This window comes from Aphis gossypii, chromosome 3 (assembly GCF_020184175.1).
Source record: "Aphis gossypii isolate Hap1 chromosome 3, ASM2018417v2, whole genome shotgun sequence".
Classification (NCBI taxonomy): Eukaryota; Metazoa; Arthropoda; class Insecta; order Hemiptera; family Aphididae; genus Aphis; species Aphis gossypii.
In genome coordinates, this window is record NC_065532.1 from 3,584,855 (window position 1) to 3,612,660 (window position 27,806).

At 23.9% G+C, this 27,806-nt stretch overlaps 1 protein-coding gene across 1 annotated transcript; it reads right to left on the minus strand.

Annotated features, from left to right (window-relative positions):
- Positions 1–8,763: 8,763 nt before the first annotated feature.
- LOC114131013 (uncharacterized) lies at positions 8,764–22,955 on the minus strand. The gene is made up of 11 exons (XM_050203713.1): positions 22,200–22,955; positions 20,133–20,413; positions 18,998–19,596; positions 18,675–18,897; positions 18,390–18,609; positions 16,166–16,445; positions 12,900–13,176; positions 11,950–12,548; positions 11,635–11,857; positions 11,348–11,567; positions 8,764–9,694 (listed from the first exon to the last, which is right to left on the minus strand). The coding sequence occupies exons 2-11, from the start codon at positions 20,371–20,373 to the stop codon at positions 9,415–9,417; spliced, it is 3,162 nt and encodes a 1,053-aa protein (XP_050059670.1). The 5' UTR covers positions 20,374–20,413; positions 22,200–22,955; the 3' UTR covers positions 8,764–9,414.
- Positions 22,956–27,806: the final 4,851 nt, after the last annotated feature.

The window sequence follows — 27,806 nt, forward strand, 5'->3', positions numbered from 1 at the left end:
TAGATATTTAAACAATTAAACACTGTATATCCATCTGTATTTTTAGAATTAAAAATAAAATATAACATTTTCTTTAATATTCACAAGAAAAAAATTAGTTACATAGCAGTAGTATATACGAATTATATATACTTAGTACAGCTTACTTACTATATTATACCTATAGTAGATACACACAAGATATAGATAATAGATTTTTTCACTGATTTATTAGTCACTTGTTAATTCAAATTCACACAATTATAATAAAACGAGATATTCTTATACATTACTAAAGGAGAACTAAAAAGTCACAAGAAAATGGACAGAATAAATAATTAAATTGTATTTTAGATCTATTTTTCAATCGTTTTAGTAAACAGTTTTAAAAGAAAGTCTATTAAGTACTTAATATTATCTATATTTTATTTAAATTCATAGATCATTTTTATAATTATATATAGTTGCTTAAAATATATAGACGTAAATTAACATTACAAGCATAACTCAGCCAGAAAAGTGGTGAAGTTTCACCTAAAATTATTATTTTCATACAGTAATAGATATTTAAAATATCTTGAAATGCTTATTTTTAGTACATAATGTGTAAATAAGATTTTTGCCATACCAATCTCCGTCTTCAGTCAATAGTTTTTATTTTATTTGCGCTATCTCCGGTAGCACGTAGGTAGGAAAATAGTCCCACATATTATTACTTGGAAACAGTAGTTAATATATTTTACACTTATTTGAATGACAAGACTATAGATTTATTCTATTAGTACGTATTAGTTAGTGAGCAATGAGCTATATTTTATTTAAATTTTTTACTAATAAATATTAATAAAAATGGTATTTTTAAAGCACTAGGTTAGGTATCACTAGGATCAAAAATTGTAAAAATATACACAAAATATGACTATTATATATATTATATATGTCTAACAATATGGTTGAATTCATATAGTTAGGGGTGAAGGGCAAAGAAGAAAAAAATATACTAAGTAATAGAAATTAACTTTTCAACTAGTAAAAGTTTGTACACGTGTAAAAACATTTACTATAATTAATTTTTATAGATGTCTTTATTTATTTATTATTGAATTCGTTATCGAAGTTCTATAATCAAAAATACTACCACTGTTGTTATAAAACATAACTTCAAAGTTAAAGTTCTTATCAATATTTATTATTGATAAAACAATACTTTAAAAATTAATTTTATAATAACTATTTTTAATTAAAAAATAAATACATATCTTTAGTGGCTTATCTATTATGTACACGTAAATTTGAACATATTATTTCCATTTACATTTCTCTAAACGTAAGTATTTAAACTATTAATTATTATTACAATTGTAAGAAATAGATGTATTGCACAATATGAAAAATAAATTTAAGCTGAAATTAAATGAAGTTCAAAACTAATAAAGTTAGTGATTATTTATATCGTAATGTATTGAATTGTTAACGAATAATAATTTTCACGCAATAAATTTGGTAAAAAAAATTATAAAATTTCCCTTTTTGAGATTAATTAACTATAAATTAATAGGTATTTAATAATGATTGCTGTTAATATTATTATTTTGTTAAAAACTATAGTAGGTATATTTGTACAATAGGTAAATTTGATAACATTAAATACGTATATAATGTCATGATAAGTCACGAAAAATAAAACATAATCCTAAACATAAGTTATTGTCAAGGGGGATTTATTATATTTACATAGATTGAAATTGGTTGCTATAAATGTAAGTGAGTCAGTTCATATATTTTTTTTTCATTCTCCCTGGTACGAATTTTATTTCATAAAAATAAAAAAGACTAACACCGTGGTCAATTACATACGAACAAAACGAAAATTCCTCAACATAAGACTCCACAAACTTTAACATATTTTAAAATCGAATATCCAATTCGAAACTAAATTTCTACCACTAAATAATACGTCTTATTTCTAATTATGATTTTTAATACAATAGTACCAAACTATGAGATGTATGAAAATATAAAATATAAATTATAAATAACAACCTTTTAGTCATTCTAATCAAAACATCTTCGTGTCTTATCTATATGATCCTCTATACTTGAGAAACTTTTTTTTACATACCTATACAAATCTAAAAATTCTATAATAAAAATATTACAAAAATTTTCATACAAACACACTTATATGTCGACTTATCTTTCATCACTTTTTTTGGAAAACCAGCCCATTATCAACTTACATGTATGACACTGAGTAATTCTTAGTGATTTCATCCATAATTTCAAGACGAATAAATAAATCCTAACAAATTAAGATTAAATAATTATTTTATTGAATATTATAATATTATATAATTCACGACATATTACTTCATGACATAATATCATTATTTTTTCAAAAATTGTTTATGTAAATATGATTAAATCTTTTAAAAATTAAAATTTTAACTGACATAATGAATAAAATTAGTTAAATTTTTAAGTTGAGTGTTACAATTTTATATATTTCTAAGTAATAAGTTATTTTTTAAATCGACTCTTTTTCAGTTATACAAAATACATTTTTCAAAGAAATATGGAAGCTCAATTTTTTACACTATTGTATGTATTAAAAAAAAAAGTACATATTTCTATAATTTACAGCATAAAACTTCACATTCTTCTGCAGTCAGTTTTATTTATAATATATTTTTCTAAGAATTATGTATCTATTTCGCTTCCAAACACTTAAAATTATTAAAAGTGAGATAAATTTGTAGCATTTTTCTTTGATGAAATTACATTCTCGATGTAAAGGAAAGTATTAAGGTACTATTTCATTATCACAATTCACCATTTTTTGTATGTGTGTTGTAATGAAATAGTATGCTTAAATAATATATATATATTATAAACTATGTAGGTAAATATATAAATACATATAAATATAAAAGTAATTCACGTGTCGTTGACTGAAATATTTTTTCATATGGATTACACAAATTATACCGGAAAGCAATAAAATTGTCAGTGTAAATAATGGCACTTGAATAATAAATTATTATTGAAATTATTTTAATGGTAATGAATTACAGCTAATAAAGGTATTTTACAAATTAATTCAATTAACCGTTACGTAAATTCTTACAATGGTAAGTTGATGCAAACTATTTCTCAGTAGTAACATAATTTTAAAATACAAAATATCATGAAATGTTAGAAATGTATAATAGTAAAACTAAAATAAATTAAATCGTTCAAATCCAAATGCTTTGAAGCATAAGCGATAAACTGATGACTTAAAATTCGGCGTAACCGGACACATAATTTTGATTATTACATTTATTTGGTAATTTTATCAAACAATTTATACTCAAAAATATATGCCGTAAACACTCGTAATTTAATTTTGAATAATTTATTATTTATCACACAATTTAAAATTTGAAGTAGTAAAATAAGTTGAAATAAGTTTAACGTATTCACGAGATAAAAAGTTCAGATTTTTATTATTTTTATTTTCAACATATATAAGGAACCTTGTATTACACTTTCAAGGTTTATATCAGAGCAAAGACCTATTGACATTCAAAGAAAAAAACTGTTTTAAAAATTTAAAATATCTATAAATAACTCAAAAAGATAAATATCTCTTAAAAATTATACTTTATATAGAAAATATAAACATTTGGTGAACATTTTGAGTATTTATATAAGTTTATATGACTCATTAATTTTTAAATTATTAAAAAAAACAACGAAATTCAAGTATTTAATACTTTTTTATTATTTTTATTAAAATACTAAATATAAAGTATAACCAAACAATAAATAATGAAATACTTTTCATTTAATATTTAAGCCCTTATTTTATACTTGAAATTACTTTTTGAAATAATTTATGACAAGTATTTCAAAAGATTATGACACATACTGACGTACACAAAAAAAACTATAATTACACAATTTATTGTAAAACTAATACATTAATTGCTCCGTTCAGAGTCCATGCATACGAAAATATATTTAAAATTGTCAATAGGTTTCATAAAGTTATTGAAATATGGAAAAATATGCAGGAAAAAAAATTATATTTAAATTCTCGTGATTGTGAAACGAATAAAGATTGAATGATTTGTGTTTTTCCTAAAGGCTAAAACCATAAGCACAGAAATCAACATGCAAACCCTAGGTATAATATTTTGTCCCTATTTATGACAACTTTAAGCAATATATTTTAGCTAAATAAATATCCAAGATACATCAACTGTAATAATATTGGTTTAGATACTTAAGCTAAAACCAAGTATATAATACTCATAAAATATATCTCGTAAAACGTTTTCAAGATTGAAGATATAAAACAAGTTAAATGACTGATTTACAAAAGATAAATACCTAATAAACTTTTAAAATCATTAGTTATTTTTCTATATACATCGTACAAATATAATGTATATTGAAATCAAATTTTAAATGATAATCATAACAATCATTTTAGTATTTATCAGTTATCAATTGGCCGTAAAAGTAATACATTAAAAAAAAAAACTTCGTTGAACACGTAATAACGTTAAAAATGTTTCGTTTTAAAAACCATGACTAACAAATATTATTTATTATCTTTTAATCGGTTAAAAATAATACTATCAAAATACAATTCATTTTGAACTCATACTGGCACCGGTTTGACAGTTTAATATTTAAGTAATTAACTTTTAAATGATAGATATTTCAGTTGTTTGATCAAGTATTTTCTATTAACCATTATGCATCGAACTTCAAAGTATCTTATTCTAAAATCTAAATCTATTTAAGAAAACGCCAAACCCGTATTCGTTGTCTTTATCTTATACATCCGTAACATAGTTAAAAATTGTTCTGCATATGATGACTTTAATCTCTCGATATTTATATTAAAATCACCAACATTAAAATCATAGTGGGAAGAACTTCTTCCGTGTTGTAGCGTTTTAATTTTTAGATTCTGAGCGGAGCGATAAATATATTGATTTTACAATGTTGTGTGTTTTTTTTGTGTGTGTGTGTGTGTGTGTGTGTGTGTGTGTACACGAGAACGTGTCGAAATAATGCTTCGATTTTTTACTTCAGTAGCTTTTCCGGTTCGAAAGTGAATCTAGTTGGTGCTTTTGGAGGTCATTTTTTAAAATTCCCAACAGTTTTCAAAAGCACCGGGAAAAACTAAAAAAAAATTAAGGAAAAACGGGAATTTTTACGCAAAACCAGTGTTCGACCAAATCGACTATTTTATATGGTTGTAATTCAAAAAACTAATCACTGTAAATACTTGAAATTTTCATCAAATGTTTATGTTAATGTTATCTATATACAGTTAAATTTTAAAAAATGTTTGATTTTTTTTAGTTATTTATAGACCACTGTAATTTTCGATTTTTATGAGAATTTTTTTTTAAAGTGTCGATAAAAAAATTTTAGATGGCTAAAAAACTTTGAAAATTTAATACAAGTTTCTTTATGAGTTGTTCTTATTGTAGCTAAAAAAAAAATTAAAAACTTACCCGCTTTTTTTGATAACTTGATTACAATTAAAGCTATCGGTTTAAGAACATAAGGTTTTTTTATGTTTTTGTTTTTCATTTAATTATTAAAAATGATTTGTTACTACTAACAAAAAAAATTAGTGTAATGCTCACAGGAAGTCGTTTTTTTAAAAATTACAATAATTTCATTTGTGGGATTTTTCTGTAAACTTGTAATTTTTGCTTGAACTATCTTCGATAAATAGTAAATACCTAATATAAAAATGTATTTAATTATTATTTAATATATTTAGTATATTAATATATAATTGTATAAATAAAATTAATATTGCTATGGGGTATGGAATATGGACCATAACACACTCTGCTGCAGTTATAAAACAGATCGCACAGTTTAAATGTTTCTAACGCCTCAAATAAATTAATACCAATTCGAAAACTATTAATAGATAACTTGACAAAACGAATTTAATAATTAAGTAAGTCTAACTTCATACTCAAAATGTCGTGTCCTAACATGTGAAAACCGAGAGAAAACGAAAAAATTATCCCACAATACTTGTTTAAAGTTAGTCTGTGTGTCGTTGTTAATCCATTTGAACACGAACAACTGTTTCAATCGGCTTGATACATATTATTCAAAACTTTTTTTGTAAGCTAGTCACGTGCATCATTACATAGTACCGAAATTGAAGTATACAACTTCTGTGTCGTCTCTTTCTGTATAAAATCTTATATAACTAACTAGTACAACATTAAACAGAGAGTATTACGAATTGTTCATTTGCCTACATTCAATTAAATTCATTAAAAATTTTAGATGGTGTACAGAAACCGAATTCTGAGAACTCATCTCAATTCATTGAATATAAAATTATATCAACATGCAAATTAAAAAAAAATAAATAAATTATCGAAATTAGAAACAATTTCATAAATGTGGCTAATTATTTGTTAATTTATGCAAAAATATATCACACCAAAACTAAAATGGCACCAAAATAAATCTGGAACTTACAATGTCATATAGTTTAAAAAAAAAACAAAATAAAATCAATATTTTTGAAATATTGAGAATAACACTATTTTTTGATTTTTATTTTTTACAAATAATAGTTGTACGATTACTTTATATTACTTATTTATAAAATGTAAATATGTTTGAATTTAAATATTAAATCTTAATTTGTAGGAACATTTTATATCAAGAATAAATAAATTTAATTAATACTACGGTAAAAAAATTAAAGTAGAAATACCTTAGTCAGTAGATCAAATGGATGACATCAGTACGTTTCTGATAGCTACGGAGGCTAACAAAGGACAGCCGAAAATTTTTATAACTTATAATAGTAAGCAGACAGCGGTTGAAGTAACTGTGATGATTGTAGGGGTTCAAACACCTTAAGCTAGTTTGAAAATGTAAAGAATGTTTGTATCTTGGTTGATAGGAGAGTCAAAATAAAAATTCACCCACTCCTTGACAGTAATAAGATCCTTTTTATCTCGAGTAGTCGTATTAAAACCATCAGATCCGTAATTCCATGCGTTGTTGAGTGTTATTGTAATTTGACAGTCGAGTAGCCACTCAGCATCTCACCGTATAATTCTCCAGCAAACCTTTCAGGGGTTTCCAGGATCTAATGCTGAACGGAGACCCCGAGTATCTGACGGCTATCCTGCTGTCTGTCTAATTCGATAGTGGAAGATTAGCTCACCACCCCTTGAATGTCCAAACTGTGACCGATTATAACTCACAGTACGGGAGAGTGGTTGGTTTATCCTTCACATTTGTCACACTTGTCACGGTGTCACAGTGTCGGAGAGAGGCAGCGTGTTCAATCACCACACAAACATGACTCAATACTACACATGAAAATGGCTCAAGTTCATCAAGTCTCTTACTAGTCGACATAAATTTTAATTATTACCTATTTATATAAATAAACTAGAACTTATTTTATTCAAATCACACGAAATTACAAAATGTATATCACAGTGAAATCTATAAGTACCAGACATTTTCAATCGTTAAAATGTTGTTCGCTATTTGGATGAGGGAAAGTACACTAAAAAATGAACAGTAACAAAATACACCGAAACAATGAAACACATAATATTATTACGTAGGTATATATTTTATATTATTGTGTGTATGCATATACTTATATGTATAATTATTTGAAATAAAATCAATTACCGAATGAGATGGCCATTCCAAACGATATTATTCTATAATGATACGGAAAATGCACATTGTAATAAAATATACTTTATAAATTACAATAAATATGATCAAACTATAGCCCCATAGAAGTGACCGTTATTTACATTTATATTATTTATGTCCGTTATAAGGGAGGTTTCACTGCACATATTATTAATCTAACTTAATTTCAAAAATCATAAAATTAACCAATGCCTATAACAATATAACTATAATATGAAATTAAATAAATCTTCATATTTTTTCTTAATAAAATAAGTATTTTTTTTTTTTTTTGTAAGAGAACTAAAACTCATTTATTGCATTGGTTTTCGATATCAATAATAATTTATTTTTCAAATACCATTATCCAATAATCTATTGTATTAGGTCTATAAAAAAGTTAATAACTATTATTATATCCCCATCGTTTCTAACCATTCACCCGTTTTTACAATATTCCTGAACGTAGTTACCAATGTCAATATTTATTTATCGGCTTAGTATATGTAGTTATTTATTTATTAATGTAAATTCGTTACTTTATTATTAATTATTTTAGTTATTTAGATAATGACAAAAATGAGTAAAGCTGAAGGATTTTTTATAAATATTTAATACGTCCTGGTTACCAATAATAAAATTTATTATTTTATTAGTATCATTCCATATTTCCTTCTATAGTAATATATAAAAGCAAAAAAAAAAACTCGAATATTTTTCTTTTTCTTTGTAATAAATATCTATAATATAGGACAAATTTAAAACAAATATAAAATAATATGATTTTTATACATTAGGTATAGGATTATATAAGTAGTGGGTGCTACCAATGTAGAATTGAATATTAATTTAATTTAAAAAATAACAAGTGAAACTGGATATTAAGTAATATTCTATCTGAAAACAAAGGCACTGTATTCAAAAAATATTTATTTGTATAATTTAGTTGACTAAAAAAAATGTCAAAATTTAACTAGAACTAAGCTTACTCATATTTCTTTATAAAACTACAACACAACCATAATATAAATAGTGACATTAAATTGGTCGACGAAAGAAATATCATTAATAAAATCATAATATTACATTATAATATATTATAATTTATAACAAAGCACAATTATTTTAGTAATAAATATACAATACAGAAAAAAGTACTTAAAAATATATAATATATATATTTTTTAAAACTTAAAATGTACAAAACATGTCATAATAATGCATCATAATATATTTTTAGACAGTTGAAATATAATAATAAAAAAATATAAAACTATCTTACTTTTTTTTTAATATCACCTTATAACTTTTATACAGTTATAATAATAAGCATTTAATAAGTAATTTATTGTTTACAACTTTAAGAAAATGGTTTTTTTTTTTTTTTAACTTTAGTAACTTATTTGTAAATAGTGTAACAGCTAGTCGTTCAACAATAGTATATTATATATAAAAACTAAAATCAAACAAAAAAACTTTTATTGTTTATAGATAACCCAAGTAAATGGCATTATAAAGTGAGCAAATATATTTCAATAAGTATAATCAGAGCCACTTTATTGGGGGGAGGGCAAAGGGACATATGCCCCGGGCGCAAATTTTAAGGGGTGACAAAAAGTAAAAGGTTAAATAAGAAATTAATGAAAGGGGCGAATATTTTTAATTTTGCTCCGGGCGCTAAATTATGATGGCACGGCTCTGAGCATAATTTTATTTTACTAAATGTTAATCTGTTTTTTGTTTGATGAACAGTTTAAGTATTGATCTTATAATACATTTAGTAATAAAATAAAAGATGTAAATTAGTAATAATGAAATAACAATAAAAAACAAAATAACGTCTAATAATAAATATTGGTACCATGTTAGTTTCACAGCCGTAGAACGTAAATGATGAGCTCCTTTATGTCTAATAACGTATTCCACCCAATAAACTGCCGTATCAAGAGCTGACATCGGCCTATCATGAAATATTGTGGACATTTTTTTTGCATTTTCTGTAAACCTAAAGTAATTTAAAAATAACTTAGTATTATAAAAATGTGAATTTTTAATCAACAACAGTTTTCGTCCAAATCGATTTTTTTTTTTTTTTTTTTATCACAGTTCAAAAAAAAAATAATAATAACTGCAGAAACATAAAACCAGTAGTATTCTAACTATATCATTTAGGTCCCTTTACTAACGGAAATAAGTGTCATCAACCTCCCAACCAAACCAACAATATATTATTTTCATATTTGATTATAAATTTTACAAAAAATATCAAAATTATATTATTTTCATATATCCAAAAAATGTTATGAAATGTACTGTCTAAAATGTAAATAATGATAAAATAAAATTATATATATAATTATATAGATTGAAAAAATGAAAAATACTAAACCAATTGGCACACATATTCCATTAAGACTTGAGAAATGTGTATACAGCTTCGTTTTTCCACCCTATAGGCCGTCATAAGGCTGCTCACATATAAATTTTGTTTTGGCTCACAAAAATCTAATATTTTTTTTGTTCTTATATAGAATTGCCACTGGTTACGGGTATAAAAGAAACTTTTAAATAATCTATATATAATATAAAAATAAATGTAGGCTTATAGGTTGTATACACCAAAATTACTCGACCGATTTTGACAAAGATGTCAAATTGTTCTTAGAGAAACCAGAAAAGTTTAAAGAGTATAGTTTGGACCACGTAAAAATAGTAAAATACACCCAATAATAATCCAATTCAATACAGACTTAGCTGTTTATAAACTTATATTTATTTGATATCATTAATATGTTAGAGCCCTTATTTATCAAAAATTTATTGAATTCAAATTTCAAGAGTATCCGGTTTCTATATTAGTTCCATTGCATGAAATATTTCAATATTACTTTAATAATCATTTTTTTTAAAAAATGCAAATTTTTAAACAGATACGCTAATTTTTAAGCTATTTATAAGTATTTTAAATTAAATTTTTTTTTAGTTTTTATTCTATATAATTACTTAAATCAACCAAAAACTTAAAAATATTTGATACAAATTTATTTTTAAGTTGTTGTCTTATAGATATTTTACCGATAAATATTTTAGATAAATTGTTATCAATCTAGTCAATTAGGAAAATTATATAATAAGTATATTATAAATGTGACTATGAATTTTGTACAAAATTATTTAAAACATTGAAAATCAACACAAATAATACTTTCTTAAAACACGGAAACTAATAGAAAAATATTCTAAATAATCCTATCTTTTTTTAATCGAATTAAGTTTATGTTTATCTATAATATATAATTAATTAATAATAAAATTAACTAGAGTATAACTTAACGTATCTAGCAATCCAGTGGCGGATTTAAGGAAGGGACTAGAGGGGCCTGCCCCCCCCCATAACCCATAAGTTGTGTGAGAATATAATTGTGACGTAAAATTTATAATCACAATTCACGATGTACTAATGTAAAAAAATATTTGCCCCCCCCCCCGCCCAAAACAAAATCCTAGGTCCACCACTGTAGCAATCTCAACTCTCAAGTTAATTACTGTAACTTACTTGTCCACTCTGTTCAAAATAACTAATATTATTGTATTTTATATTAGTGTCACATACTAATTGTTTACGTTTGTATAGTGAAATCATAGTATAGGTACTTGCCTCATATCAGTCAATATTAATTTAACATCTCTTTCAAAACTATCTTCATTCAGTGTATGAATATCGTTAATAAGTCCAAAGCCATTTTCTTGGCTAATTTTTAAATTTTGGAACTGGTCTCCAAAAAAGGGAAACCCGATAAACGGAACTCCAGCATCTATTGTTTCCATTATGCCATGGATTCCCCCGTGTGTAATAAAAAGCTTGCAATTTGGATGTCCTAAAGTTAATAATATCAGAACAATTAAAAATATTTTAACGATTTTAAATTTCATATAAATTATTACTTAGAATGTTTAGCTGTGGAAACCAAGAGTCGACATAAAAATTATCTGGGAATCCTTGGGTGTCGTTATTAGTCCATTTGAACAAAACTTTTTGTTCTAGTCGTCCCAAAACATTTACGAAAACTTCCAGTGTAGGTTTTGGTAGTCTAGATGTATCTAATAAAGTACCAAAATTAAAGTACACAACTCCAGCTTGAGCTGTGTCCATGAAGTTCTGTAGAGTCTGCCGCATAAAACAAAATCTATTACTAAGTGTAAATTTGTTATGTTACAAACACTCAAATCAAAAAAAAAAAAAAAAAAAAAAAACAGTACCTTCTTCATTTCCTTTGTAGGTTGTATATGAATACCAGGAATTTCGATGAAATTTGGAACGTAAGGTCGTGGGCTAAGAATTGATACATCGGAATCAATAAAGCTGAGCGATATATTTTCGAGCATCTCTGTCATTTTTGGTCTGTTTTCATATCCAGGGTATTGAAAATGGTTATCCATTATTTCTTCTAATAGTGGGATATACGTGATTGGTTCAATAAACAGACTGTATAAACCAAACAATGTATTAAGTAATCGATATTGAAAATCAATTGATTTGCCAGCATTCAACTTAAAATCTTTAATATAAGAAAAATCTGAGGGATTGGCAGCATGACGAGAAATGGAAACGTAAGGCGCTACTGGAATGATACTAATAACTGGGGCACCATATTTATGACCCATGGCTACGGTACAATCTTGGAAAAACGATTCTATTATTACCAAATCAAACTTGGTTTGATCTTCTTTGATAAACTTTTGTATCTCTGGAGCTGATACATAAGTTTTGGTGACATAAATACCAAATATATTTCGTATATATATTTCTTCCAAAAAAAATAGATATTTGTTTCTATTTTGCATGATAGAGTCCGTTACTAAAATAAAAAAAAATAATATAAACATTAAAATCTATTGGTTGCTTTAAAAATTATAATTATGTTACTAACAATAAACTGAAAAGAGATATGGATAACTGGTTAAGGCTGTATTGGTGTGTTTTTGTGTTAGTTATCAATGTACCTGAATCAATTAAATATTTTAATTTAAAAAATAGATATCATAAAGGATAAGGTTATAAATAAAAAATAATTAGTAATGTTATTATATTTTTCATTAAAAATAAACGTAACATATTTTATACTAGATAAACTAAATTATAATTTTTGTATTTACTAATATCATATTTTAACATATTTGTTTCAGTTGGTTTAGTTTTTTTTAATTACTTGGTCTTAAATCCAGCTCATATTTGGGAACGATTTGTGTATAATTCGAAGGTGGATTTTTCATAGGAAATGATGATACCACTGTAACATTATGACCTCTATGTGCCAATTCCAAAAACAATGGTTCAAACGACACGACATGACTCTTCCAAGGTGAAGGTACAAAAACCAGTATATTTGAAGATTTTATTTCTAAAGCACAATGAATTGCTACAAATACCAATATCGATATAAATTTCATTTTTACTTTATGCTTCCAAGTTTTTTTTTTTGTTAATCTGAAATAAGTAATAATATAACATACTTGGTAAAATAAAATTAATAATGATTTTAAAATGTTTTATATTATTAAACAAGAAACAATGTTGTGTTGTATCATTTTAACTAATGTGTGCCTAACCAACCTGTGTGATATACATCGTTTGAAATTTGATAGGTAATCAATTGATAAAGGTAATAAATTAATAATTTATAAGCATTTTTTAAACGATTTAAAATAAAACCAAAATAATGTTTATTATGGTGATGTTTATCAAAGTGTTTAGTGTATAACAGGATACTGTATGAATACGATAAGTCGAAAGTTAAATGATTATAAATACAAACATTATTGTCAAATTATTTTAGAAATATTTCAAATATTCAAACAATAAGTGATTACTTCGTTATGATTCAAAATGTTATTATACAACATAGACAATATCTATCTATATTCTATACTCTACACAATAAAATTATAAGTCTTAGTAGTCTTACCAATTCATTTTTATTTCTAAAAAAAAAAAAAGTATTTGTATATTTATTGGAAAAATAAGTACTTTTCAAATCAATCTAATTTCTTTAGAAAATACAATATCTTAATTTAAACAATATTTTAATTACTTACATTTAACTTTATTATAGTAAGTAAAACAGAATTTTAAATCGTACGTTTTTAAGTTAACTATAACTGATTTAATTATTATAAATAACATATATCTTTTATTAATCTAACATTTAAAATACTTCAATAAATTTAAAATTGTATCATAAAAATTTGAAAATATTTGCATGTAAAAGATGTTTACAAAACGGGAGTTACACGAAGACTGTTAAAAACTTACATACAGCACATAGAATAGTAGGTCAGAGCTCACATAACTATCTAAAAATACGTACGACCTTGAAATATATATAATTTCTTTTCAATTTAAATGTTTTTTTTTCTTTTAGTTTAAACCACAATTGAATAAAAATAAATAAAAATACTTACCATTTCCACTAAAAAATAAAAAATAAATTCGATTGCCACATAATATAATACCTTTTTAAAAATGTATAAATCATAAAAAAAATTAATTTGTGGCTTACACAGACAGAGATTTGGACAGTTCCAAACAAAGGTTTGAAATTAAAATCCTATTACTCTCTTTTTCTACATTTTAGGTAATAATACATTTTTATTTTTATTATCGTATACCTAATAATACATAGATTTTTGAAAATTTATAAAGACATTGCTGTTACCATTGTCTTGATTAAACCGAAAGCCACCAAGGTTCGTGTATAGCTGAGTTGCGCAAGTGGGAGTGACTACTAACTTGGCTCTACTTTATTAACATAATCACAAAACACGTTTCTAGAAAACTAACAGAATACAATATGTAGAATGTAAGTATACTTATAAGTATAATTCAAATGTATTAATAATTATTATGTAACGCAAGAAAAGTTATTTTTTTAAAAAAAAAATTCTCTTTTACTTATAAAGGTATAAATGTTTTTAAAAATATTTTTTTACATAATTTTTAATCATTTAAAAAAAATTATAACTTTTATTATTTTATCATACAATCATGTTTTAAGTTTTTTACTTTTGGAACAACAGAATTTACATTATTTATAATTTTATACTCAAAAGAACAATATTTTTCTGAAAATGTTCAATGTATAAAAGTTGAAGTTAATCCTAATAGATCATTAATATTAACAATAATTAATTAATTAACTAATTATGAATTTACAATTTATAAGTATTTAAAAATTCAGATAAACAAAGTCATGGACCATGATTACATGGGTACCCACGTGCGTGTGTTCCCATGTGGTACTAATAATAATAAATTACAGTTATATGATTAATTAGATAATCGTTCAAAATTTTAATATTAAATATTAAAATTTCTGGTAAAAATATTTAACTCTTGAACATGAAATTGTACATTACCATTCAAAAAAGCAAAAACATAAAAATTATTTCATTAAACATGATAAAAATAGAATTTACCCTTATATATTTTTTTAAATAATTAAATTATTAATATACATAAAAAAAAATGTAAAAAGGCAACAGTTGGTCCATCAAACTGATTAGTCCAATCAATGTTGACATCTTCAATTGATGAAGATTTGCCCAAATTAGTTGTTTTTGTGACTGACTGCATAGTTTAAAATAAAATAAAAGTATCTAAAAATAGTTATAAATCTTCAACTCACTACATGAGAAATTTTAAAATAGTTATATCATGGTTAATTATTATCATAATTTCAATACTCTTAAAATATAATTTTTACTTTTATATATCTAATATTTCTTATATGGAATTCTACGCCAAGAAATATTATTAATAATAATAATGATGTTATAAATATGCGTACCACACAAGATAAAAATATAAAAGTAATAATAAAAGAAAAAACTTGTCAAAGCTTTATAATAATTTTATAGATTTCTACTTTTACCTACATTGTGATGCAAATCCAGCTGGTGACTTTGGATCGCAGGCATGACTAATGATAAATGATAAACAATTTATTAGTGAAACTTCTATACTTTGAAGTCACGTGGGCAATAACAACAAAGTCATATCATAAAGAAACTTCTTACAACTTTCTTATTTTGTTTGATACAAAATATTGTTAAATAGAAATTATTTATGATATAAAATTGTCACCGTAATTTTAATTTTCTGTGAACATTTTAAATTTTTCATGGCCGAATGCAACTGTCAATATTATCGATGATCGTTAGATAAGTGAAAGAAGAACTTAGTTTCTTTGTAAAAAATATGAGTATAATAATATTAGAAACAAAACAGTATTGTTTTATAGAATATAAGACTAGTATGTACTTTACAGCTCAACATTTTTTTTTTTTTTAATAATTGATACGAACAATTTTATGATTATAAACAACGGATTTTTTTAACATCATAAACAAGTGACAATGTAATATTATACATGGAAGTGTAAGAATATAATACATCTTATAATTTTACAAAATATTAATTAATTTTTTGTTTATGGAACAAATTAAACATTTGCCGTAAAATCCGTTTGGTAATAAAATAGAAAATACAGACAATAAACAATACAATTATAATAAGAAATGCAATAACGTCTAATAAATAATATTGGTACCACGTAAAATCAACTGCTGCAGAACGTAAAATATGATGAGCTCCTTTATTTCTGATTACGTATTCCACCCAATATACCGCTGTTTCAAGAGCTGACATCGGCCGATCATGAAATATGGAAGACATTCTTTTAACATTTTCTGAAAACCTTTAATAACATTCTACAATTATTACAATATTATAATACATTAGACGTTTTTAAAGTAGACGTCATAATATATTTATAAACAAAACTCTTACGCTTCTTGTTATACCTGTGATATTATACGGTTAAATGTTTCGAAACACGAGTTCTGTTTTATTTTAATATTTAAAATATTTACTTATTTATATTTTGTATTTGTATAACAGGTCATTATTTAGTAATAATACAAACTGCGAATTATATTATACATACACATAATTATTATTCATTTATTAATTTTAATCATAACTCAGATCTTTAAGAATTTAGAATTAAAAATATTTTTTTAAATTATTTTCCACCACAAATCTCAGTTAGTTGTTATCCTGAAAGAAGTAATATAAACTTATATTAAAGTTAATTAAGCAGTTTTGTTTTAGGAAAAAAAAATATTTTATATTTTATTTTTGTATTTTTAAAATAACGTTAAATTAGCTTATTTAAAACTTTAATTTAAATTCGGAATTATTCATCGTTTTTATTTCACATTTGTATTATATGAGTCAATAGATCAATTCTTTCTCATCAATATTTTTTTTATGTGCATTTTATCACATTACTAAGAGAAAAAAATGTTTTTATTTTTAACTTTGAGGGTAATGTTTGTAAAAAACAATGAACTTTATTGGTGCTTAGAAAGGGTAGAAATAGAAAATAAATAGTACTGTTTCAAAATAAATGTAAAAAATTCAAGAAAAGTCAGAAAATCAGGAAGATTACCACAACTCCAATTCAAAAAAATTTATTTTTTTTTATGGTTGTTATTTAAAAATTGAATAACCATAGAGATTTGTAATTTTCACCATTTAGACAAAATTTGTCAAAATCAATAAAATAATATGCAATAATTTTTATTTAAACATTCATGAAATATGTTTTAATTTTAATATCTAAGGCTTAAAAGTGTAATACAAGATTCCTTATAAATTATTCTTACTAAAATTTAAAAAAATAGTTTAGCATAAAACCACATTAATTTCGTATGAATGTTTGAAGTGCAAATATTGATGGAATTAGGTATTTAAACGTATAAAAGGATTTCTTTTCGAACAATTTTTGTAATTTAATTTTTCAAATTCAACAATTATAGAAACTTAAAACATTCCTTTATAAAAATAAAATGATCGAGAATAAAATAGGTTAGATTAACTGAGACATAAAAAAAAATCTCCATAAAAGTACAATCTGTTCAATTTTCAATTTAATGTGCTAGTGTTTGTTTTGCATTTTTAAATGTATTAATTTAAAAACTAAGACCATTGTTTTAAAGTACTTAAGTATGTATTTATAATTGAGTAAAAATTAAATAGTTCAAAATATTTTAATGTGTTCTGTTACATCTGAAAAAAATTGTTTTTACTATAGATTTTAAATAACTTACAATGTTATAGCAGCTAAGTAAAAATTATACATTAAATAAATAATTTTTTGTACCTACACAGCAAATAAAAATGTATTAAAAGAAAAAAACTCAATGGTGCCGCTCGAAAATATTATAAATATTTCATAATAGGAGCTAATAACTCATGCGGTTTATATTCTTCAATAATTTTGAGTTAAATATTAATATTCCATCATATAGTTGAAATATTATTTTTTGTTGGTACTTCATAAATAATTTTTTGTCAACAAACATTTTAAATAAAATATAATATTTAGTTGTATCTAATAATTTGAAAGTGAAAATTCATTAAGATTTGTTTTTATAATAAATATAAATTTATATTAGGTAATTTAAATTAATTAATCTCAAAGTATTATTATTTTTTATTTATCTTTTTAAATTTATGCACGTGATTCTATACATTTTAAGTTTAATTTAATGCAATTAAAAATCAATAATATATTACTATGATATCAGAATTTAATAATTAAGTTAAATATTATTCATAATTCATAATTTCTCACTTCTTATCATTGATTATAAGTTTAACTTCTTTTTCAAATGTCTCTTCTGTCATCGTAAAAATATTACTCATAATACCGATCCCATTTTCTTCACTAATTTTTATGTTTTGAAACTGATCTCCAAAAACAGGAAATCCAATAATTGGAACACCGGCATCTATCGTTTCTATAATACCGTGGACTCCTCCGTGAGTAATAAAAACTTTACAATTTGGATGGTCTAAAATAAATTATAATTAAAACATAAATTTTTTTTTAGATTATTATTCTCAAATAAAGTGTTACTCAGGATTTCACTTTGAGGGAGCCAAGAGTTGACATAAAAGTTGTTTGGAAAATCTTGAGTACTATTATTAATCCATTTAAATACAATTTTCTGTTCTAATCGGCCTAATACATTAATCAAAATGCGCAGAGACGGCTTAGGTATACTTGTCACATTTAATATAGTGCCAAAATTGAAATAAACAACACCCGTGTTAGCTTTGTCCATAAATTCTTGTAGTTTCTATATACGTAAAATACCGCATGTTGTATAAAACTATAAATAACAATTGTTAGGTACCTAGTCAAAAATAATAATTGCTAAAATAAATATGAATCAATACCTTATCCATTTTCTTTTTAGGACGAAAATGGATACCTGGTACTTCAATGAAACTCGGGACATAGGGCCGAGAACTAAAAATCGTAATATCAGAGTCAATCAGACTGAGCGATATATTCTTTAGCATCTCCGCCATAGTAGGTCTATTTTCGTATCCAGGGTATTGGAAATAGGTGTTCATCATATTTTCCAATTTCGGAAGATATGTAATGGGTTCGACAAATAGAGAGTAAAACCCGATAAAGCTATTCGCTAATCGTTCCCAGAAAGTCAGAGACTTCCCACCGTCCAGCATAAAGTCTTTAATATAAGACAAGTCTGCAGGATTGTTTGCCCACCGAGATACGCTTATCCAAGGAGTTACGGGTACGATTGAAATTACTGGTGCTCCGTATTTGTGTCCCAACGCTACTGCGCACTCTTGAAAAAATGATTCAATCATGACTAAATCAAACGATGATTGATCATACTTAATAAATTTCTGTATTACTGGATCTGACATAAACATAAGTGTTGTGTCGACTAGTATCGTGCTACGTGTCATTGGATCTTCAATAAACGAATAATACATACTCCGTTCACGAAATAAGTAATCTGATCCTAAAAATTAAATAATCAAATATGTGAAAACATATAATAGTATCTTATAATTTTATATACTTATCAATGATATTTTAAAATTTAATAATTAGTATCAATATTATAGTCATTTAATTAAATATTTTTTTTTTAAGATGACGTCGTATATATTATTTATTATGTTATCTTTTTCTTTGTCTTTCGAACGCATAACTTAGCAAATTTTACTTTCAGATAAATCTTCTTTACTTTGTATTTTTTATTTTATATTTAAGTAAATTGACTCATTATCGAATTTAACAGCGAGGGTTTCTCCGTAGGCTTTATATAATTTATTTTTGGAGCAAATTATAAGAATTTTAAATTGCATAAACATTTAAAATGCTCGTAACTATAGCATTGAAATCAAAATATGATAAAAAACTAAATTGGACTATGAATAATAATCTTACTTTTAAATTCACAGTGATATTAAAAATAACAAAATATAACGGATTTTTCTGACTCTAAAATTGTGTTCTACAGATACGACGTCATAGAAAATAAATTTAACTTACTTCCATCAATATCAAAATTATAAGAAGGAACCAATTGTGTATATGTCGGTGGTGGATCTTTCACAGTAAATTTTGATATTACTGTAACATTATGGCCACGATTCGCTAATTCCAAAAATAATGGCTGGAAAGCAATAATGTGACTTTTCCATGGCGATGGCACGAAAACAAGGATATTCGAACTTTTTATCGCGTGAACATAAAAGTTTAGTAAAATTACCAATATTGTAATGTATTTCATAATTGTATTTTATTTTATGTTCTTATTTTTCATGTGCAACCTGAAATTATTAGAACCATACATTTATTAACGTTATTATTAACTACCTAGAAAATATTCACAAGGAAAATTAGTTATGATAAGTACCTATGAATTTTAAAATATAATGTGCAACGATTAATAGTACAATAACACAAAAATAAGGAAAATAATTTACATCCGAATGTATTCACGGGATGTTTATAATCATTGTTAGTGCTAAAAAGATTCATATTTTTTTTCTCATTGAAAACCTTAGGCACTGACTCAAAAATTCTTTAACATATTTCAGTTTTTAATAATTTTTTCTAATTATAAAAATTATTGAAAAAATTGAAAATGTATACAAATTGCATAATTTTTTTAATCTATAATATTTTATACTTGGTATTCATGTTTTTAAAAAAATATATTTTTATGAACATTTTGATAATACGTGTTAAATTCTAAACTAATTTAATTAATACCACTCTAATGAAATCTAATTTGAAAAATAGAATATTATTCTCAAATAATAAAAGCTAGAAATAATATTTTCACTAATTATTGGTACATACCACTATAAAATCGATATTTCAACATCTAATATTTATGTATAATTAATGCGAATAATATTATAAGTATTATATGTATTGTCGGTATAAAATATCAATAGAAAATAAACAAAAGAAAAATTAATTTTATGGTTGTGTAAATGTTTTGTACATAATATTATAATAATATTACATTCTTAGTCAATTTCAACCATACTGGATACTTTATCATACACGCTTTTAGAACATAAAAACTATTGCAACATTTCGTTAGTAAAATGAACTAAAAAAACACAAACACTTCATATCACGTGGTGGTGAAACTAGTTACTGATCATATAACGAACATTTCTATATGATTCTATGTGATGATACTCGCTAGTCATTTGTGTAGCCATGATATTATATTCAAGGTTAAAATCTACAATCCAGTACTTACGCATGAATTTATGAGTAGTATTATCTAATGTAAAAAAAAAGGTTTCAATTTAAATTAATTTGCTTTTGTGATAGCAGTCATGTACAAAATAACGAATTGGTTATAATGTATAAAATTAAATCCCAAACTTATTCACATTACATGAATGCTAATTAACTATATATATAATAGATGCCTTGTTTCATTTATTTCAAAAAAACAAAAAAAATTAATGTGTGTTTACCTACATATGAAGTGTTAAATAGTAAATTATCTAGCTAAATGTCAAATATTTACGAAAATAATTATTATCTATTATGAAATTTAAGTAGTTATATATTTTAAATTTAATATCATGTGATAACAGAATAGATGTATGTATAGAAAAAATAATAAAATATTATTTAAATTAAAAATCATATAAAAATGATGGATACTCTGTAATTTTCACTGCTAAGATTTGTATTTCTTGCTAAACTCGAATGGTACCTAGTACAGTATAACTTAAATATGTAACAGATATTTTTGCAATGGAAAATATGATTACCATGAAGATTTATTTAAATTTTATCGAATTATCTAATAATAGTTATCAAATGACAAATGGAATCTAATAGATAAATAATTAATTGTTGGGAACGTAGTAGTTTCATAATATTATATATTTATTAAATAAAAATAATAAATCAAATAATTTTAAATTATTAAATGTATCATACATTTATTTTAAAAAGGTTATACTATTTAACTTGTATTTTTTAACCTAACCTAACCAGTATAATAATATAGAATACAGAAAACATACTGTGAAAATTCTAAAAATAACTATAGTAAATCAAATCCTAGAAAATACTTACAATAGGTACTTCGGGATAAGGAACTCAAATTTTCTTTAGAACGATGAGATGTAGTTAGTTATTCAAGCCTCAAGGCACACGTTGAGGCGTGATTTCAATTTTTTTTTTGTATTGTGCTCCAAAATACATTTTTAATAAAAAATCAAGCCATTAAAAATCGAACCACACTTTATACTTCAGTAAAAAAAAAAAACATAATACGTATATTGTTCACAAATGTATCATTAACGAACTTGTATATTTTTCAATATTATTAACGAGTATTGAAAGAAAAAAATATGACAACAACTAACACAAACAGATGGAAGCAAAATGTATGTGTATAATATAATAACTGATGATCAGTGTATATTTATTTGTATTACCTATATCAATAGAAACTGAGTATTTATGGTAGGGGACAATTAAGCTTTAAATATTTAAAGAGCAATGACCTTTACCGGTGACGTTTATAACAGTAGATAATAATAGTAATATATATTATCATTTACAATGATTATTTTGATTTATGATTATTAAATAAGCAGTGGCTTTCATGGATTTTCAATCTTTAAATTTGAAGGTGGTTTCTGCTAGAAAATTGATCGAGAATGTACTTTGGAAGGTGAATAGTTCCCAGTAATTTTTAGCATAATCGGAGAAAATAATGAAAAAACAGTAATACCTAAGGCATCTTAAATTCATAACAAAAAGTTTAAACAAATATATTAAAAACAACAGCTATGTAAAAAACAAGGCTAAACTATAAAAATATTGTTACAATCTTACACACTATCATATTTGTCAAGTTATTAGTTTGAAACATATCAAAATTTAAATTTAAAATAAAAATTATAAAACATTAATATTAGCATCGAAATATCAAATATCAACGTATTTAATTATACATCGATATTGGATAATTTATTTTAATATTAATATCATTCTGCAATAGTTCTATTCATAGTCAATTTGAATTTTTAATTTTTTTTTCTTTTTATATGTAATACAACTTAAGTATATAAATAAAAATGCATAAACATTTAATACAAAATTACTCATAAGGACTCCTTTAAAATTATTAAAAAATATTCAAAATAGATTTTCATATTTTTTTCTTTTATAAAACTTTGAAATTTAAATTTTGACAAATCTGAATATCTAAACCAAAAATATTACTTAATATAAATAATAAAATTCAAAATTTTTAAACTATTTAAAATTTAAAATTTGTATGCTACTAGTATACGTACTACTGTACGTAAATATTGACTTATAGAAGTTAATAACTATCAAATACGATATAAATAATTAGTATAATATTTGATATTTTATAGAAAAATGAGTTCAACTTTTCATGATTATAATTAAAAGAAAAAAATTACTTACAAATTATAATAGTATAAATAAATTATAGAGGCTCAAAATCGTTTTTCATGTGTAATTATTTGACGATAAATTTGAATTTAACACATCCAATGCTTTAGTAATCAACAAGAAATACTTTAAATCTATATTACCTACGCAATAGAGCAAATTATTCAAGCTGTTATAAATCAAAACAATATTCAACAAGTATGTTTAAAATTAATTTGAATAGTAACGATAGATTTTTTAGAAATTGTTGAGAATATTTTTGAATGATTGCTTTAATCTATCGATTAAAACAGTGATAACAAATGGGTATATATTAATTTTGTTAGTTTATTATTCAAGCACCATATTATACTGTAAGAGAGTAAAACGTGTTAAAGATGAACATTTTAATCACTAAGCAGTAAGCACAAAACACTTGTAAGTTGTATACAATTCTTTGATTAATTTATATGGTACATAATATAAATACCTCTAAATAAGAATTATTCCTATTTCTTGATCTATTACTTTAAATAAATGCATAATAACAATGAATTCAAACATTACCTACTGTATTCACCAGATTTTCAGATTATGATATTATCGGTCATTTTAACGAAACTGTAATCAGAACACTATAAATCAAACTCGTGTTTTTTTTAATTTTAATTTTTTTTTTTTTTGTCATGAGATGACAACTGTTATCATAACTGAGTTGAAAATTTAAAATGTTTCCTATTTTTATTTAGAAATGATATCTATTTAAAAAATGTATTTAATGTCGGCTAGTTGCTATTGTATTTCTATAAATGTGAAAACAATTTTGGTTTTATCAATATAATTCTGTAGGTATGTGCAATAGTTTCTTACCGTATTTGTTTACGTCAATAACTATTTTTAAATTTATATTTGTTAGATTATTAGTTTATTACCGTAAGAAAAATATAGGTAATTTTTAGTATGTTAAGTTAAGTGAAACCAAATCAAATAAAATTTATTGTTTGTTTAAGTGTTTATAAAATTATGAGATAATTCATACAAATATTTAAAAGTTAAATTACTATTTCTGTTGAGTATACAAACATATATTATGTAGTTAAACTATATTTTTTGTACTATACATTGTGGTTTAAAATATACACAAGAAACTAAAAAGTAAAAGAAAATATTAATAGATAATCTGATTTTTCGGGCCATACATAGTTTACATTATATACATAATAATATCTACATACGTATCTATTAGATATGTAATGACCTTGTTTAAAAATTCCACTCGTGCATGTTCAAAAAAATATAGATGATGCATTTTTGAATGATATTGATAAAAAACACTATTAGAGACACAACAAATTATAATTTTGAATACTCGAATATTTTTATAATTTTATCAATAAGGTCTTAAAAGGTTAAGAAGATTGTTATCACACAATTATAATTACTGATAAATAACTATTTGTCTGAAAATCATGTACTTGTTAATATTATTTTTTAAACCAATTACATATTGTATAGCTTAAATTGATAAAAATATTACAATTTACCAGATATTGACATTAATTCTTGGAAATTAACAATTTTAGAAAATTAGATACACAAATTATAAGCATGCCTATTATTTTTCAATTCATTAAATAGTTATCAATCAGTTGTTTTTATAATATTAAAGTCCATAGAACAATTAAAAAATACAAAATAACTAAAATCGCTATTGTTTAAAATAATTGGGTTTAAATATAACTTTTTTATTGCATTATAGTAATACTTAATCACTATTTTCCAAAATATATATTTTTTTAAATAAGTACCATCCATACTAGTATATATACACCCAATTTATTCTTTGTCCTATTACAAATTTACATGTCGCCATGTCAGTATATAAATAAATTTAAATAATACTAATGCAAGTGTAATGTGTATTATGTTGATGTGTAAAGAAAAATAATATAGAATATAGAATATAATATACTATATGCAAAATGCTTTATAAATAAATTCAATATCAAAGTTCAACACTTTTATGATATTTTACGATAGGTATCTAAAATTTAAAACTTAAAACTGATAAAACTGAAATTGAACTATACCTATGGAAATTTCAAGATAAAAAGCAAAAGAAAAGTCATTTTTAAACACGAAACGAGATATTGGTCAACTGAAATTGACTTCTAGGATTGTCCACAAAAAAATAAAAAGTCGATTCTGTTTATGAGTTTCTACTCACCTTAACGAAAATGTTTTCTGGTCCGTACAACTGAATTTTTGCACAGCATTCAAAATAAATAGTTCAGTTCCAAGGACCATAAAAAAACCCCCAAATGGTTTTTGATCAAAAGTTTAGTAGGATCTTGAAACCAATTTTTTTTTTTTAATAAAAGTAAACTATTTATCTCAAACCATTAAAACAGTTGTTCTAAGTATATAATATACTATCAATAAATAATGTTAAATAAATTTTATAAATTACAAAAATATTCAGTTTATTTTTAAGTAGATTTAAAAGCTAAAAATTAACTTAATTATAATCTAATGTACCTATATAAAAAAAATTAAATAAAAGGTATTCTCTATAGCACTGAATGTTTTAAAGATTCAATACCAGGACTTATATTATTTAAGTGAATTAAGGTCGGTTAAGATTGAAGTTTTAACAGCTTAAAGTGTATTTCCTACAAATAGCTATCCTTAATTAAGGTTTTTTATAGTATTTTTGAAAAATGTCTGTAGACTATAAAGCTTATCTGTAAAAGCTGTAATGAATGTGTATATTGAATTAAGCGGCACTTGGTAGAAACTCATGTTGGTGCAATCTCTTATCATGATTTACAAATCTTTGAGAGGCTTGTCCCTAATCCCTCCAATTTCTTACCAATATTTTACTCGCATTGCTGCATGATAAGTAAAAAATGTAGATTTTATTTAATTAAAATTCCATACTCCATAATCGTTATGAATCTTTAAATAATTACTATACAGGAATCAGGACCAATACGAATGAGTAAGTACTTATTTTAATTAAACTTATTTAGGCATTATAGGTATCTATTGCATATACCAAATAGAAAAAATATAATTAATAGATATTAAATATTAATATACTTACTATAATATAAAATAATAATGATTTATTATTGCTATTTTAGGTATTGGAAAACCATATAGTCCAAATATGATAACCGCCTATTATTTTATCATCATTACGAAAATTAAGTAAAATTAAAAAAAATTAAGTATAATCTTGTCGTTATTTTTATAAACTATTGAAGTGGTCTATGATTTAATATGCTCATTACTTAAACCACAGTTTATGAACTGTGTTACCTATGAAATATAATATTTCAGACTATTGTCTGTGGGTGAAAAATGATACTCTTGCCCTCACAAAAAAATTACCGTAGGTGTAAGTGCACCCTTATGTACCCTTTACCCACCACTAAATTCCGCTACTGAAATGTAGAATATCATTTTTTTAAATTTTATATTATCAATAGTGATTTTCAATAAAAAATAAAAACATCAAACTAAAATATTATACTACCTATATTTAATTTTTTTCCTAATCTAACACGATAAAAATTAATTTTATTAATAAATAATAACAACCGTAATCTTGACGAAAATGAATGAATTTAAAATAATTATTTATTGATATTAAGAACGTTAGATGAACTAAACCGTCATTTTTCGAATGATGAAATATTTTTTCACCATGGTATTGATCTTCTACCTGCGAATTATTTTTTAGATTTTAAGATTCACATTGCGTGCTAACAATTAAAATTAGTATATTTTTCGAGTTATTTTATCCAAAATATTTTATCAGGATGGAATATAGATTCGCTGACGACAATAATTAAACTTTATAGTGACAATATAATTAGGTACTGATTTCACTGCAATATTAATTTTTATTTATTAGTTATTACTTATAATAAAATAAAACAACTAACTTACTTTGTCATATCTTATTCTGTTTTTTGTATGGCAGTATTAAAAGTGTTTGCCGATTATATAACACCAATCAAATCATCGAAAAATACGTACTAAACTTACATCAGTATCTAAACTATCAATACTAGACTGATGATTTTCTGATATAATTTCTGACTACATCACAAAAATCGATGAAATTTAATTTAACTTATTCTTGGAGTAGATGAATGGTTCTCTGGTGGAAGATTTCATCAAATCAAAGGCAAAATATAAGTTGCGGCATTTTTCTTCCTTATTTCTCAAGACACAATCAACGATAATTTTCATTATGAAATA